The sequence below is a fragment of the Lynx canadensis genome, chromosome D2 (genome assembly GCF_007474595.2).
Source record: "Lynx canadensis isolate LIC74 chromosome D2, mLynCan4.pri.v2, whole genome shotgun sequence".
Classification (NCBI taxonomy): Eukaryota; Metazoa; Chordata; class Mammalia; order Carnivora; family Felidae; genus Lynx; species Lynx canadensis.
The window spans coordinates 79820567-79838288 of record NC_044313.2 but is presented as its reverse complement, the minus strand read 5'-3'; the positions used below and the strand labels follow the sequence as shown (position 1 = coordinate 79838288).

The window sequence follows — 17722 nt, the reverse complement described above, 5'->3', positions numbered from 1 at the left end:
GAGCCCGACATGGGGCTTGAACTCATGAACCATGAGATCGTGACCTGAGCCGAAGTCGAACGTTCAACTGACTCAGCCATCCAGGTGCCCCTATTTTGTTCATTTTAATTTTCTCGAAGGTTCACATTTCTCCTTAAATTAAAAAGCAAAACAAAACAAACAGAAACCTCAGCCTACTCAGTCCAAAAGCAAAAAAAAAAAAAAAAAGTTTTTTTTTTTAAGTGTTTGTGATGATTGCATAACAGGAGTTACTCCTTATATGACTCAAGGATCTTTCATGTCCGTTGATTATACCACTTTATTTTTCACTAGATACAGAGTTTTGAGGTTGTTACAGATCCTCAGGGCATAAATGTCTCATCTGAATTTTTTTAAATGGCACCTCAAGCTTGTCAAGTTCTTGACTGGTGGCATTCGAGGAGGGTCACAACATGGCGGCCTTGTGAGTCTTGACCGTTTGATGACGTCTTATGTAGCCCTGACTTGCCAAGACAGGGCTTGAGGGCTTTCCATATATCCCCCCAGCATTTATTTAGCACCTAATGTGTTCCGACCCTGGTGTTTAACACAGGGTATCACATTCAATCCGGGTAACACCACTGTGAAGATATTTTGCTCCTATGAGGAAATAAGTATTGGAAAGATTAAATAACGCGAAGCCCGGATTCAAATCCAAGTTCTCTTGGTTCTAGTTTTCGTACTTGTTCTGCTAGGCATACTTGTGTGTGCTTTAAATATCTGGGATTCCAGGACATTCTAGAACAGTTTGCTACTACGCCTACCAATACCTGGTTTGGAGCCATTTGGTAGTAGTTATACAACATCACATATTTGTAAGAGACAACTATTTGCTGAAGTAGGAGGTGCCTCTGGCATATGCTGTAATTATTTTAAAACAGATAATCATCTAAGTGGATTATGCACTGAACGACATTTCAGTACAAATTCTGCTGTCACCAGCTTTTTGCGGTCATATACTCTTTAGAGCAGAAGCAAAAGGCTCGGTACGTTTATCTGTTGTATGTGTGACGTTGTGTATTAGGAATTTGTTCCTTGACATTGTTGCTTTAAGGTTATCTTGGTGGAGAGCTGAAAACATGTTTCTTAATTGTGTTTGTATTTCTCTAGGCATGGTCCTTCCTGGTATGTACTTTAACTTTCCAAGTAGTTCAATTATTATAATTAGATATTTATATTAATTATAAATGGTTAAGAACATAATTTAAAAAAAAAATCCAAATGAACCAGTTGGAATTGCTAACAGTTCATGATCCAGCCAGTTATAAGAGAATAATGCTGCATTCTTCTGTTGATTGGAGTCCAAATAACAGGAAATTTCTGGATCAGATGCAGCTGTTGTCCTCAATGTCGTATTTGGCTGACAAAAGTAAACTTGTTTCTAAATTATTGTTGCACATTTTGTCCCTGGGATTTAAAGAATTTATAATCCTTTCTGCTAATTACTTCTGAGTGCTGTTCCTCAGTTTTGCAAATCCAGAATGCTTTCTCTACTGCATTTGTAAAACATTTTTAATCGATGAAAGATAAATCAATTTTAGATGCAATTTAAATGGACGCACCTGGTTGGATTGTGGATCATTGTACTTCATTTGTTTGTGATGTGTGATTATGCATGAATTTAATTTCAAGCGATGATGATTGATAGTTGTAGAACTGGGAATGAATACACAGCTTTGTTACGACTGTAAAGTTCTGCACTCTACCAGAATGAAAAGGTAAAATTCTGAAGATACCATTTATCTTGGGCATTGTTTTCATCACCGTTGTTTCCCTCATCGTTATTTAAAAAGCCCAGCTAAGCAATAAAAAGCGATTTCGTTTTTGCGTAGAAACAGCCCTTGTTTCACGAAACACGGGGTTACGTGTTGGAGTAGCCACGGACTCCGAACCCAGCAGTCGTTTCCAAAGCGAGATGGATCCCCGTGAGATCAGTGCTCGCTTCGGCAGCACGTACGCTAAAATCAGATCACTGTAAGATCGGTCTCGGCAGACGAGCGGCACACGATGGAAAAGGCTGACAGCCCGAGTCAACGTGTGAAGCCATGGAGGTGCTTCAGCACAGAGTGCCCTTGTGGGATAAGTTCCTGCGGTAGAACAGTTGGTAACGCTCGTAGAGAAAGCACAGTAAATCTGCTTATACTGATTGTCGCCGCAGGCGGATGAGTTTGGGCGGCCTCAATTCTCGGCAGACCTCTTTCCCTAACTCCCCGAAGATTAGCTCTCTTATCTTGACCACCTGCCAGGAAGGGCCGTTTCCCCAGGTCAAGGCCAACGTGAACGTGGCTGCGAGACTACCTTGGGCAGGAACCTAGTGGACCGAAGGAGGTGATTGCCACAGGAAAGTGCTGGAGCCCTTGGATTTCAACCCAGAATAACTGCCCGAAGCCAGCACTGCAAGGGTGTGGTGGGCAGACCTAGGCTCTCTCGGGCTTCCCGCCCGCTTTTTGCTTGGCATTTGGTTTTCCTTCATTTTGGTCAAGTCGCCGTAAGCAGTGTGGTCAGTAATCCACAGAACACATGCTATCTAGTTAGATCATCGACAGCCTTGAAGGGGGTTCCTGTTAGCCTCTCTCCCCTTTTCTCAGCTCGACTGAGCGGTAGGATTAATCATCTTCCATCATCACCCTCCACTGGCGAAGTGCTAGACGGCAGGGCCACTCTCGGCAACCCGGCGATGTACGTAGTATTTGTTAGCCCATCTCTCAAGTGGGGAAACAGCACAGGGAAGATGAGTGGCACAGGCAGTCAGTGGGAGAACTCCTGAACTTCGAAACAAAGGAGTTATTTGAACGACAAAACCCCTGACTTCCTGTGCAGGCGTCCAATTTGTGGTTTACCAGGGCTCCCAGGGCGGGTCACAGGGTTTTGAAGGTTAGGTTTAAAAGACTTCATGAATCGAGGGGGTATTTCCTCAGATCCATAAATAACTGCATTTGTTTCCTATGGAGTTGAATGTTTTCCTTATTCACATGCTCTTGTTCCCTTCTGAGTCTTGAACTTGGGAAGCCCTCCTGAAGCCTCCTAAAATTCTTCACTGTTGTACACTCAACGGCGTGCCCCCATTTTCTTGCCTGTAAGTACAGCAGACGTAGTTGGTGGATGTTTGGCGTCACCATAGAAGTGGGGAGACAGCTGGTTGTTTTTTTTTTTTTTTTTAATGTTTATTAATTTTTGAGAGACAGAGGGAGAGAGAGAGAGAGACAGAGCACAAGCGGGGTAGGGACAGAGAGAGGGGGAGACACAGAATCTAAGGCAGGTTCCAGGCTCCAAGCTGTCAGCACAGAGCCCGACGTGGGGCTCGAACCCACAAACCGTGAGATCATGACCTGAGCCGAAGTCAGATGCTTAACCGGCTGGGCCACCCAGGTTCCCCTGGGTCGTTTCTTTTATATTATCTGGCCTCATTAAGAAATGAGATGTTTCCGGGAAGCCGGATTATAATCTTTGAAGCCCCAAACTAAAAAACGACTACATCTTTTAACCATTTTGTCTAGAAATATTTAAAAATGTACTGCTAAAAAACCCCAAATGATTTCATATTCACTTTAAAATATGTGTTAAACGCAAGGCAACTTTAAAAGTGACTTCATCGGGGGCTCCTGGGTGGCTCGGTTGGTTAAGAGTCCAACTTCGGCTCAGGTCATGATCTCACGATTCGTGAGTTCAAGCCCCGCATCTGGCTCTGTGCTGACAGCTGGGAGCCTGGAGCCCGCTTCGGATTCTGTGTCTCCCTCTCTCTCTCTGCCCCAACCCCGCTCACACTCTGTCTGTCTCTCAGAAAATGAATAAATGTTAAAAAAAATTTTTTTTTAAATAATTAAAAAAAAAAGTGACTTCACTGCCACTATTGAGCTGAGTGGTAACATAATGGTGCCCTGAGGGGTTATTGGCCCCACACAGAAGGAACCCCTGTGACTCTCCTTTTGGTTTCTTTATTAGTCAGGGTTCTCCAGAGAAACAGGAGACGGGTGGGGGGTGGGGGTCACAGAGAGAGAGGGAGAGATTGATTTTAAGGAACTGGCTCTCGAAGTTGCAGAGCCTGGCAAGTCCGAGATCTGCAGGGTAGACTGGCAGGCGAGAGACCCCGGGGGAGACGTAATTCAGCCCCACAGTCTGTGGGCAGAATTCCCTGTTCTTCCTAGAAAGTCCGTCTGTTTCTGTTGGGTCCTTCAAGTGATTCTCTGAGGCCCACCACCTTACGGAGGGTAATCTGCTCTACCCAAAGTCCCCTGACTTACATGTTCATCCCATCTTAAAAACACCTTCAGAGAGACATCTAGAATAATGTTCGACTGACTACCTGGGAACTGCAGGCTAGCCGAATGGACACATAGAGTTTCTACATCAGTTTTTAAGTCATTTTCCTGCCTCTTCCTTTGAGGCCAAGCTGTCGCGAGGCATGGTTACAGCTGAAGACGTAAATTCTCTGAACACCACCTCCCACACCTTCCGGTTTGTTGTGTTGTATACGGAGAGACCAGAATGCCAGTTGACTTAAATTCTTTGTAAAGTAGGATACTTAGCCTCAGGGGGAGAGGTGCTCGCTGTCCATGGGAAATGCATGAGTTTTAGGAAACCAGCTTTGCATGGTTTTCCCTTCTCTCTGTTTTTCGACTGGTAGTTCTTCGTAGCAGTTGGGCTGGTGAGGATGTTGGTCCTCAGGTCAATCTTTTTGATAGCATTGAAAGGTGACGCTGAGCCTGGACCATAGTAAACAGAGCAGGTGGATGGCTTGGTCCTTCCTACCCGCTAGTGTTAATGGTCTGACTCTTTTTTTTCTCTCTCTTTTCAATACAGTGTGTTGGTAGCACAATGAGAGCCTAAACAGAGAACAAGAGATTGGCCAATGTTGTTACAGGACTCATTTCCAAGAGAGACTAGAGGTTTGCGTTTGGGTTTGCTTGGCCAACCTTTATTTTGTGTCATTGGATTTCTAAAGACCTTAAAACTCTCTGGTATGTTGAGGTCAGCACCACACTTTCAAAAGGGAACTCAGAAGAGAGATGTCCCCTCCTCAGTCCCCAAATTAGGTCACTTCCTGAAGCCACCTCCGTGATTTGAAACGCAGCCCGCTTTTCACAGATGCGTCTGTCTCTTGCTTTGAGAAGCCTCTCAAGGACTTCTTGTCAGACCCCCTGGAGAAATTGCTGCGGCCAACACAGCCACGGGGGATTTAGGTCTTCGTGCCCCGTGCACTTCAGGCAGTGTTTGAACCCACGTTGTGCGCATTCGAATTGCCCTTCAAGGGTGGTACACCTTGGATCCCGTATTCACGCGTCCTGTGGCTCTTTCTACAGACGGAGTGATCAGCATGAGCATCCCCATCGTGCTGCCTGTCTCTGCGGATGACAAGACGCGGCTGGAGGGACGCAGTGAGTTTGTCCTGACCTACGATGGACGGAGAGTGGCCATCTTACGAGACCCCGAATTCTACGAACACAGAAAGGAGGAGCGTTGTTCCCGTGTGTGGGGGACGGCGTGTGCAAAGCACCCCCACATCAAAGTAAGTTGCAAGACCATTGGAAGGGCTCTCTTGTTCTCGTTCGATTTTGGACGAGAAGCGTTCCTTTTTATTCCTTCACGAGGGACTTAGCAACACCGGGGTAGATGGAGGAAGGCATTCCTAAGGTGGGACTTGCAGGCTTTGCCTTGGGAGATCTTGTTAGAAAGGGGCAGAAAATGTCTTCCTGTTTGAGGGCTGTTCTGGACGATCCCCTGAATCCCCGCGTGATGGTGACTCCCTCAGCTAAATGGGAAACGACTGGACCGGGTATCATTTAGCCTGGCACCTCGAATACAGGGCAAAAGTCAGAGCCGCAGCGGTGCCCCAAACTAGGGCTTGTGGCGCTCTCCATCTTGAACATTCACCGGGGAAGCGCGTTCCTTCATGCAGAATGGGTCCAAGCAAACCCTGGTAAGAGACTCCAAGTTCATGCTCTGTGGCCAGCTGAAGGGGGGGTCAGTGACATCCTTTCAGTAAACAGAGCTCAGCGCATATAGCGGCAGAGTTTCCAGAGGGAAATAGCGCGTTTTTGTCGGTGGCTATTTTAAGATTGAAAAATGTGGTCATCTGATTATGATCATCTTGAGTCCATCCTGCCTACAGGCAAAATAGGCTAATCTTCCTCAGATTCCTTCACAACCTCTACTTGGTGGGGGTTGGGGAGGGGCAGGAATGGAAAATACCATGGAATCACTGGGTGTGGTTCATTTCCCATAAAGACAAGTATGTGAAACTGAATGCAAAAGCCAACCCTCACCCAAGATCAGAGCATTAGGGTTGAAATTTTAAAAAGCCTTAAACTAGTAATTCGACTTACCAGCTTCCCCAGGGGGCTGGAGTAACGGACTTCCAGAAAATTCATGGGGACGGAAAGCAGTTTGAAGCCCAGGAGATGCTAAGAAGCCTTGTGATCAGACAAGGTCTGGGCCTCAGTTTCTTCATTGATAAAAGGAGGGGCCAGACTCAAAATAACTCCAGAATCTCTCTCAACCCCATGACCCTAGAAAATGGCTGTTTGAACAAACCTATCAGTACTGGTCGGGCAAATGTTTGTTTTGTTTTGTTTCCTTTAGTTGTGAAAGGTTGCAAGGTAGGAGCAGGGCTCTTTCAAGGCCCCCGGTGACGTGACGGCCTCTGAACACAAGAGGTTAATGGGCGGCTTTTCATTTATTGGACACGATCCGTCCTGCAAATTAAGCATCTTTAATTTTAACGCACATCCAGTTCAAAGTCATCTGAACAGGGTCCAAGAGGCTGGCAGACAGTCCTTGAAATGGCTGGGCGCTGACTGAGAGTGATTTCAGGAATTGTGTCCTGGGCCTTGATCATGCCTGTGGTGCATTTATTTCCTGATCGTAATTGCACAGGGTTGGGATGTTATCTTCGGTCAGTGACCTAAAGGATGAAGAATAGTGACCTTTTATCCTCCTACTTCAGAAATTTCCAGATTCAGAAATCTCTGGGCCTATCATCCACATCTACATGATAAGCGCTAAAAGAAAACAAACAAACAACCCCCCCCCCCAAAACCTAAGGAAGCCCTTAAGCAATTATTTCTTTTCATTTTGTCTCACAACATGTGTTGGCACTTGGAGTTCAGAATTTCTTTCTTTTCTTTTTTTTAAGTTTATTTATTTATTTTGAGAGAGACAGAGAGCAAGTGAGCACAGGGGAGGGGCACGGGGAGAGGGGGGGAGAATCGATGTGCAGGGCTCGAACTCATGAACTGTGAGATTATGACCTGAGCCGAAGCCAGATGCTTCATCAACTGAGCCACCCAAGTGCCCCGGAGCTCAGAATTTCTTAGAAGCAGGCCTGACCTGTGGTCTTGGTAATACAGTCGGTGGCCCTTCTGTTAGAGCCTCAGGGGGGACTCCGTAAACATTCCCAGTGAGCTAATGGCGAGAAATGGGCCACGGAGAACGAGACAGAGGAAGCCACTCAACGGTAGATTCTACGCTCGGTGTTCACACAACACATGGGATTTACGGGGGGAAGGGGCTCTTCTCGTTGCACCTTTGTTTTTAGCACCTCAAAATTTACAGTAACGCTAAAAGGTGTTATTTTTCTTTTTAACCCCAAACTTGCAAAAGTCACCCCTTCCAAAAGTAGCCGTGGGCCTTGTATTTGCACTTGGCCCTGGGAGTGATATTTGTGTGAATGGTCGGCCACCACGGAAACGGTCTGCTTCCTCAGTTCCCCACGGACACCGCCCTGACCCTCCACCCTAGTCCCCCCTCATCGAGTTGCTCACTGAACCCTGTGACACGACATCAGGTGAGGTCACGACAGCAGGTGAAAGTTGCGAACTAAACCCCAGAGGAGCCGTGTTGCTGCCTCCCAGCCTGCTCCCAGCATGCTTCCATGCCCTGATTATTTTGCGCAGTGATTATTCTCGTGAAGCCCCGAGGAATCATTAATCCCATTTACGGACGTAGAAACCAACCGCTTGGGGCGCGGCTTCCCGACGAGGCGTAGCAGTGAGAGAGGGTCTGCATCCCGAGGTCTGCAACATACAGCATGTGGTCCGTTAGGTCCACGGCATCCCCTGGGGAGCCTCACAAGCTCCCACCCTCACAGACCCTGGTGTACTTGGCCGGGTCACTTCTGGGTGCCAGGGTGAGTCCGGGAAGGTCGGGAACCATGGCGTTAACAGAATTCTTCGGAGCGGTTTCCCGCAAGCACTCGACACCCACACGCCCAACGCCTCCCCAGCCCTGCCCCCCGACGGCGGTCCACATCCAAATCCTGGATGTCCGCCTTGCTTCTTTCTCCTCCCCGCTTCGTTCCGCCGTCGGGTCCTGGCGATGCTCCTTCCGTGTATCGCTTGAACTTGCTCACTTCTCTGCTGTTCTACCGCGTGCGGGGCCGTTCACCCTGCCCTTGTCCTGCCCCACCGGCCCCACTGTTTTGCCACTTCTTAGTCTCCTGCCACCTCTTGGTCAGCCCCCAGCAGTGCCAGGGCTGGGCCGCTGGAAGGGCTGACTGCGCGGAGCCTGAGCGTAGGTCCCTCTGAAGGCAGTGCCTATGCGGGACAGCAGGTGCAGTGGCAGGAACAGCGGGTCTGGAGGGGTCCTGGCGGTCCTGGGTGCCCTGTCCAGCCATGGGAGACGGCTGTGTGCACTTGAGCTCTGCCTCTTCTCCCGTCTGCAAATGAGGCATGAAGGCCCCGTTCCTTCCATCCCCTCCGACTTCCTTGCGGCCTCAGGCCTCCCTGATGCGGACGGAAGAGCACAGAAATGGATAGATGCTCTCCACGTGCACCGCCTGGGTTGTCGCTGCCTCTTGACGCAGATCTCTGGACCCTGTTCTCCTTCTCTGCATTTCTGTTGCCTGGCCCAGCTCCCCTTTCGCTACCCTGTTCGATTCCCCCCGCCGAGCCCGTTCCTCCCTGCTCTCCGTGTGCGCAGGTCTGCAAACTCCAGCTGCGTTCCTTTGCCCGCCTTTGGCAGGAAGCTTGAAGCAGGTGGGGGCTGGGCGATTGGGCAGAACCACTGAACCTCCCAGCCTGGTAGCGGAGTCTCAGTTCTGGGGCGCGTTGGACCATCCTGGGGAGAGGGATGCCCTTTGCGCCCTCCCCGTCTCAAAAACGCCCAAAGCGTAGGGTCAGCACTGCTTTTCAGAGAGACACAGGCCTGGTTTGTAAACCAGGTTGGTTCCATGCTGCCTTCACCAGCAGAATGATATAGGGTGGACCCCTAGCGTCCAGAATGAGTTACTGCACTCCTAGGGATTTGGGGTGTTCACGTCTTTCAAAATTTTATCTGCAGCCTGACTGGGGCAATGAAGAGAAAGTAAATGAATAGGTAAGGGTATTTGACAATATCTTATTAAGTGACTTTTCTCGGCACCGAGTTTAGAAAGGGGGCCACGGGCCCAAACCCTTGAAAATCACCCTCTGTACCCAGAGTTTCTCAACGCCAGCACTGTTGATGTTGGGACTGGATAATTCCTTGCTGTGGGGACTGTCTCGTGCCGTGCTGGGTATGTAGCAGCATTTCTGGCCTCAACGCATTAGATGCCAATAGCACACCTTTCCCTGCCCCCATCATGACAATCAAAATTGTCTTCAGATATTGTCAGATGTCACCAGGAGGGGCAAAATCGCCCTCTTTTGAGAGCCACGGCTGTATCCCAGTTCCCCAGATGCTGAGCCCCGATGGAATGCAAATCATTATAAGCTCCAACGTCCAGCCACAACAGGGGATGTGGACCAGGGGTATGCACACCCTCGGTGCCTTGGCGTCTTCCAGCTCAGTGCTTTATCTTCCGTCAGCTTTATCTCGCTACTCCTGCGCCCTCTCCTCAGCTGTCATCACAGGTGGCCATATTGTCCTTGGACAGCACGAGAGCAGTTATGGAATTTGATCAGTGGAAGGGTTATGAGATCATTAACTGATGGAGAAGTTGGACTTTCTGTAACGTCCATCTCAGCAACTGAGACCCTTGCTTCAACAAGGTTGTAGGTTGTAACTGATCACATCACAGCATTATATGGGGCGTATTTAGGTTTATGACAAAACAAAGGTCGTGTTTTTCTTCTCTCCCCAGCCTTATTGAGATATAACTGACACATAGCACTGTGTGAGTCTAAGGTGCACCTTATGACCCAGTTGGATGTCACCAAGTGGGTGACATGGGTGACACCCATGTGTCCTGTCAGGCCCGAGGGTGTCTTCCCTCCCATGAGGGGAGCGCTGGCCTTTCCTCCCTCCATCCCACACTGGCTTGTTCTTCCTTTTTGTTCCTATGGCCGCTCCTCACGCCAGGCTCACCCCTAACATTTGTGGGGCCCGGGGCAAGGCCAGCATACTGCATCTGAAGGTCACATATCGAACGCACGAACCATCAGAAACAATGTGTCCCATCCTTCTTCTCTGACAGCTATGCCTTGAGAATAACCCGGAAGGTCAGATTCCGAGGTATGCTTCTTGATTCTGTACCAGAACATGGTGCCGTGTGAAGAGTTGACTCCTGGCCTGCAAGGAACCCTCCTTCCTCTTCTATGCTTGGCCTTGTTCCACACCATGAGGGCGCCCTGGGCTGGGTGTCCAAGCTGCACCCACACCCCTGGAAAACTCCCTCCACTTGGCCAGTCTCCAGAACCAGTGCTGCCCTGGCAGGGTCCACCCTGGAAAGACAGGCGGGGGCAGAGGGGTGAAGCGCTCTGACTCCTGGGAGCCAGCTCGAGGCTCCTTGCGCAGGGAATTCTGGAGTCCCAGGTGCACAGGTCATGACCTAGACCTTGGAGATGTAGACCAAGTGTGCCTGCCCCCCGAGGCTTCTTTGCCCTGACAGAAAGGGGCACAACCACAGAGGGGAAGAGTGGGGTCATTGATAGCGTGAGACACGGTGCACAGGGTGTTTCCTGAAGGTCTCCATTTCCTGTCCCTCACTCACCCTTTCCCAAAGTCACCTTTTCAACTGAGACTGCCAAGTGAGGGTATTACTAGTAACCGCAGTGAAATCCTCAGTGAGTAAAAAAAACAGGCCATAATCTATCCATTTATCTACGCCCAAAGCATATAACCTAACATTTACCATCTGTAGCATTTTTGAGCGTACCATTCAGGAGTGTTAAGTCTATTTACTTTGTTGTGAAAGGAAGGGCCAGAACGTTTGTTTGGCAAATCTGAAAATCTATACCCATCAAACAACGACTCCCCTCCCCCTCCCAGGTAGAAGCCCTCCTATTTGCTGTTTCTATGAATTTGACTCGTTTTGGATGCCTCTCCTAGGAGGGATGATACAGTATTAATCTTTCCTGTGAGTGCTTTTATTTCATTTAGCGTAATATCTTCAGCCACGCTGTAGCCTGGGACAGGCTGTTCTTCGTTTTTAAGGCTAAATAATACTGTTGTCTGTATGTGCAAGTCACGGTTTACCCATTCGTCTGTTGTTGGGTCCTTGGACAGGTTCTACCTCTTGGCTTTTGTGAATAGTGTTTTTCTGAACACGGGCGTGCAAATCTCTTCAAGATCTTGCTTTCCATTCTTTTAGCCATGTGCCCAGAAGTCGGATCGTATGGTAGTTATATGTTCTAATTTTTTGAAGAAATTCCACAGTGTTTTCCACAGCGGCTGCACCATTTTACAGTCGCACCCACAGGGCACAAACATTCTGATTTCTCCACATCCTTGCCAACACTTGACATTTTCTGCTCTTGACCGTAGTCATCCTAACAGGGGTCAGGCTTGCGTTTTTCTGATGAGGAGTGATGCCGAGCGCCTTTTCCTATCCCGTTGGCCATCTGTAGATCGTCTCTGGAGAAATGTCCATTCAAGTCTTTCACCCATTTAAAAAAAGCAGGTTATTTAATCTTTTGTTGTTGGGTTGTAGGACTTTTTAAAAATATATTTGGAACATTACCCCCATTAGATGACTTGCAAATATTCTCTCCCATTCTTAGGTTGCCTTTTCACTCCGTTGATTGTGTTCTTCGAGGCACACAAGTTTTAAAGCTTCAAGTAGTCCCATGTCTATTTTTGTTTTGTTGCCTGTGCTTTTTGGTGTTCTATCCAAGAAACCATTGCCATGTCCAAGGTCATGAAGCTTCTCCTCTGTTCTCTTCTAGGAGTTTTAGAGTTTCAGATCTTACATTTAGGCCTTTAATCCATTTTGAATTGTTTTTGCAGGGTATAAAATAAGGCTCTAACTCTATTCTTTTATCTGTGGATATCCAGTTTTCTCAATACCATTTGCCAGAGACTGCTCTCTTACCATCCAGTGGCCTTGGCACCCTTCTCAAAGATTATTTGAGAAAAACAAGATTTTAGCTAATTAGTCTGTGCTTAGCCTTGGATGTGGATTTGGCTACATACTGCTGCTCTTTGGACATTGTCTTTTGTTTTCAAATTAGAGATAACTAAGAAAGATGCTCCTTTGGAAAGAAGGACACTTAGAAAGTGTGCTTAGCAATGATTAATTAATGGGTAGAAAACAACTTGCCTGATTTTTTTTTTTTTTTCCAGCTTCTCTATTCTGGGTCCTTATTGAAAACAGTCTAAAGATACGTGAGGTTGTATTAGGAATGCACCGGCAGTGGTCCTCGGAGAGTGGCTCACAGAACACTGGGGGTCCCCAAGACCTTTCCCCAGAACCCCAGTCTCAAAACTGTTCATACTCCTGAGACATTATTTGCTATCTTCACCGTGCTGACGTCAGCACTGAGGGTACAACAGCAGTGGCGAATAAAACCGCCTGCTCCTCAGACTCGGGACAGGGACAGCCGGCCGCACTCGGGTGGTTGTGCCCCTCACCACACACACTTGCAGGAAAGGCAGTGCCAGCCTCAGTTGAGAAAGTTCTTTTATCTTTTTTTAATGTTTATTTTTGAGAGAGAGAGAGAGAGAGCACAAGACGGGGCAGGGCAGAGAGAGAGGGAGACACAGAATCCGAAGCAGGCTCAGGCTCCGAGCTGTCAGCACAGAGCCCGATGCGGGGCTCGAACCCATGAACTGTGACATCATGACCTGAGCCGAAGTCGACACTTAACCGACTGAGCCACCCATGCATCCCAAGAATGTTCTTGATGAAGCTGTAAAAACAATTACTGAATCTGGACACTTGATCATCTCCTTTTAATAATCTATCACCAGGCATCCAACTTAGGCTCAGGTCATGATCTCACGGTTCATGGTTCAAGCCCCGCATCGGGCTTTGTGCTGACAGCTCGGAGCCTGGAGCCTGCTTTGGATTCTGTGTCTCCCTCTCTCTCTCCCTCCCCTGCTTGCGTTCTGTCTCTCTCAAAAATAAAAAACTTAAAAAAAAAAAAGTTTGTGTCATGAGACGGGCAGTGCACACAAAAGCGCTTTTGCCACACGCACGGATACACAACGGTTGTCTCAGTCGGAGACTCAGTCGGGCACCTGAGCCAATGAGCAAAACCAGCCACCTTTTCAGGAAATGCGGTTTTTGCTTAGATGACTGACAAACTATGGCTACTCAGACTTGGTTATTTGGCAGATATTTAAAAACAAAAACAAAAACAAAACAGTGAACCTGTCACTTCAAGGAAAACAATGGAGGGTATTGGTTGCCAATGATCTCAAACTGAGCTTTCAAACGAAAAAATGCTGGAAAGCTTTTATTTGCCACAGTGGGTCTGGCATCTTCCCAATACTTACAAAATTGTCTGATGATGTTAATAAATATCAAATATTGACATTAATATCAAGTATATAGATATTGATATCAAATATTAATTTTTTTTACATCCTAAACTGAAATATGTCGACATTTGAGAAACTGACAAACTCAGTGAACCAAGAGTTTATTTCTTTTTTTTTTTAAACTTTATTTTGAGAGTGAGGGAGGGAGGGAAAGGCAGAGAGAGAGGCAGAGACAATCTCAAGCAGGCTCCACACTGTCAGCTTGAAGCTCAAGGAGAGGCTTGAACTCACAACTGTTGAGATCATGAACTGAGCCAAAATCAAGACCCAGACGCTTAACTGAGCCCCTCAGGCCCCCTTCACCGCCTTCTATTAACTCAGACATTAAAGAGATTTGCAAACATGTAAAGCAATGCATTTCTCTCTTCTTTCTTGGAAAACATTTATTTTTAACTAAAAATAAAGTTATTTATATTACTATACAGTAGGTTTATATTAATCTTAAGCAAATTAATAAATGTTTTTGAAATTTCCCAATTTTAATTTCTAATACGGAAAATACGATAGGTAAGAGCCACAAAAACAAAGCTCTTTGGGGGGGGTCCTCAGTAATTCTGAAAAGCATAAAGGGGTTTGAGAGACCACATAGTTTGAGCAAGGCTGCGCTAGAAATGCTTAAGAACTGAAGGTGGTTCTTCAATAGGAACCCGAGATCGGTTCGGAAGGAGAACATTTTTTTTTTTCCAGGTAAAACAGAAGCTGATCTAATCTCCAACAACTTTGCTAACGGTCTGTTCTAGATGGTGATGGAGAGCGGGGATTGGCTGGTTGGTGGAGACCTGCAGGTGCTGGAGAGAATCAGGTGGAACGATGGGCTGGACCAGTTCCGCCTGACACCTCTGGAGCTCAAGCAGAAATGTAAAGAAATGAATGCTGGTGAGTAGGCTGGCTCGAGTGGGTGCGTCTGTCAACACTCGTCGCCACCCTCCCGTTACAGAATTAAAGATACCAGGAAGCGGCAGGTTTATAGCTAAAAAAAATTTTTTTAATGGTTTTAAGTTTATTTTGAGAGAGAGAGAGAGAGAGAGCGAGCAGGGGAGGGGCAGAGAGAGGGAGGGTGGGACAAAATCCCAAGCAGGCTCCAAGCTCGGTGCAGAGCCTGATGCAGGGCTCGAACTCACAAACTGTGAGATCAGGAGCGGAGCCAACACCAAGAGTCTGACGCTTAATTAACCGACTGAGTCACCCAGATGCCCCGGCATGTTTATAGTTTTAAAAAGCTGGAAGCCTCTATCAGCATTTGTATTGACACAGACTGGAATGAGCGTATAAGGTTGACGTATATCCATATACTGGAATAGTTGCAGCCCGTTAACGATATGCATGGACACAGAAAAACACCCCGGCTGTATTTATTAAGCAAAACCGCAAACTGCAGAATAACATGCAGAGCAGAGTTCTGGAAAACAGAATAAAATAACTGTTCTTAAGTTAAATAACTGTATATAAGCCAAGGTCTGTGTAGAGTATGTGCCAAATCGCAGGTGACAGCGGCTGCTTCTTGGGGACAGGGACCAATGGGCAGGAAGATTTTCATTTTATGTATTTTGAAAAAGAGAGAGAAAAAATCATGATAGGATTTTAGGTAGTTTCTATATCCTATTTTGGGCTTTTCTGTATTTCCCAAATTTTCCATAATGGATATTTCTTTCATAACTAGAAGGAAAAATTAAGCCTCTCGGGAGTCCATTATTTTTTTTTAAGTTTCATTTATTTATTTTGAGACAAAGAGTGAGCCAGGGAGGGACAGAGAGAGAGAGAGAGAGAGAGAGTGAGAGAGTCCCAAGCAGGCTCCAAGCTGTCAGCACAGAGCCCTGACACAGGGCTCGAACCCACAAACCGTGAGATGGTGACCTGAGCTGAAATCAAGAGTCAGATGTTCAACTGAGCCACCCAGATGCCCCAGGAGCCCATTATTAAGTGGAGTAGTTTTGGAGATTTTTTTTTTTTTTTTGACAGTTGAAGGTGAAATATTTTTTTACGTCTTTAGATTGTTGAAACTTTTCCCAGGCCCCAGAAGTTGCTGGTCATGGTTCTTGTGCTGGGGACGTGAGAGACAGGAGCAAAGGGTAAACTGAGGACTGACCAGCACCAGCTCTGGTCTGAGCCGTGCTTGGCTGGAAAGGCCCTGGCCACAGATGTCTTCATTTCCGAGTCAGGCTCTCCCTCTAGGGCTTCCTGCCTGTGTGTCCCCGCCCTGTGGATGCGGTCTGGCACTGTGGGCACCTTTGGAGTAAGAGTCCTGAAGCCCCAGGTGGAGTCTCTTAAATGTTGTATTTAGTTTTGAGAGAGAGACAGAGCATGAGTTGGGCAGGGGCAGAGAGAGAGGGAGACACAGAATCGGAAGCAGGCTCCAGGCTCTGAGCTGTCAGTGCAGAGCCCGACGCAGAGCTCAGACTCACGGACTGTGAGATCATGACTTGAGCCAAAGTCTGACGCTCAACCAACTGGGCCACCCAGGTGCCCCTCCTGTTGATTTTCGAAAGCCGATGGGCATAGCAAATGCTCTGTGCCTTAGACGTGGCTGTGTTTCCTTTCTTTTAAAATCAAAGTTCTCACCGGCCTTACTAAACGATTCTCGCAAGCAGAGGGGAGCTCCCCTGCATTTCCTCTTGTTCTTGCGGACGAGCGACAGCGTGCACTTCCTTCACCTCGCCTTCCTCCTCTCCCTTCCCAGACGCGGTGTTTGCCTTCCAGCTGCGCAACCCCGTCCACAACGGCCACGCTCTGCTGATGCAGGACACCCGTCGCCGACTCCTGGAGAGGGGTTACAAGCACCCCGTGCTGCTGCTGCACCCTCTGGGTGGCTGGACCAAGGACGACGATGTGCCCTTGGGCTGGCGGATGAAGCAGCATGCAGCTGTGCTCGAGGAAGGCGTCCTGGACCCCAAGTCAACCATCGTGGCCATCTTCCCGTCCCCGATGTTGTATGCCGGCCCCACGGAGGTGAGCTGTCCCCAGGCTGGGCTGTGGGCCTCAGAAATGTGGGCTCAGACTTGACCTAGGAGGAGTGAATGAGTCTCTGGGATCCTTTTCCCTCATGAGCAGGTTCTGGAGTCTTCTGCTGTCTTTTTTTTTTTTTTTTTTTTAATTTTTTTTAAATGTTTTATTTTTGAGAGAGAGAGAGAGAGAGAGAGAGAGAGAGAAAATGAATGAGCGGGGGAGGGGCAAAGAGAGAGGGAGACAGAATCCGAAGCAGGCTCCAGGCTCTGAGCCATCAGCCCAGAGCCTGACGCGGGGCTCGAACTCACGGACCGCGAGATCGTGACCTGAGCCACTCAACCGACTGAGCCACCCAGGCGCCCCTCCCGTGTTCAATTCTTTTTTTTTTTTTTTAATTTTTTTTTCAACGTTTATTTATTTTTAGGACAGAGAGAGACAGAGCATGAACGGGGGAGGGGCAGAGAGAGAGGGAGACACAGAATCGGAAACAGGCTCCAGGCTCTGAGCCGTCAGCCCAGAGCCCGACGCGAGGCTCGAACTCACGGACCGCGAGATCGTGACCTGGCTGAAGTCGGACGCGTAACCGACTGCGCCACCCAGGCGCCCCTAAATGTTTTATTTTTGAGAGAGAGAGAGAGAGAGAGAGAGAATGAATGAGCGGGGGAGGGGCAAAGAGAGAGGGAGACAGAATCCGAAGCAGGCTCCAGGCTCTGAGCTGTCAGTACAGAGTCCCACACGGGGCCCGAACTCGCCAAACCGTGAGATCGTGACCTGAGCCGAAGTTGGATGCTTAACCAACTGAGCCACTCAGGTGCCCCCTGGTCTCTCTTCTTTATCCAACTTCATTAGGTTTCCATTTCATTTCTGTAAAAACACTAGAAACACCAAGTCGAGTCTGTTACGCACTGCCTCTGAGAACACGGAGGTTGGTGTGCAGATAAGGACAATAATGCAGCTTAACTGGGTGGTATTGGGCAAACTGTATTGAACCTAATATTCAATTTCCAAAGTCTAGTCACTGAGTCACCACACAGGCCCGGTGAGCTCCATTAGAAAGCCCCACTGAAAGCTCGGTGTCCCCTTT

General features: G+C 47.9%; 1 protein-coding gene across 2 annotated transcripts in view; it reads left to right on the top strand.

Annotated features, from left to right (window-relative positions):
• Positions 1–17722, top strand: part of PAPSS2 (3'-phosphoadenosine 5'-phosphosulfate synthase 2) — a 71971-nt gene that overhangs the window by 51499 nt on the left and 2750 nt on the right. Inside the window, exons 8-11 of one of the 2 annotated variants that reach the window (XM_030334800.2) lie at positions 1129–1143; positions 5319–5524; positions 14436–14571; positions 16373–16641. In XM_030334800.2, coding sequence (XP_030190660.1) covers positions 1129–1143; positions 5319–5524; positions 14436–14571; positions 16373–16641 — 626 coding nt within the window. The remainder of the gene's footprint in view (positions 1–1128; positions 1144–5318; positions 5525–14435; positions 14572–16372; positions 16642–17722) is intronic. The other variant, XM_030334802.2, reaches the window with a different exon arrangement.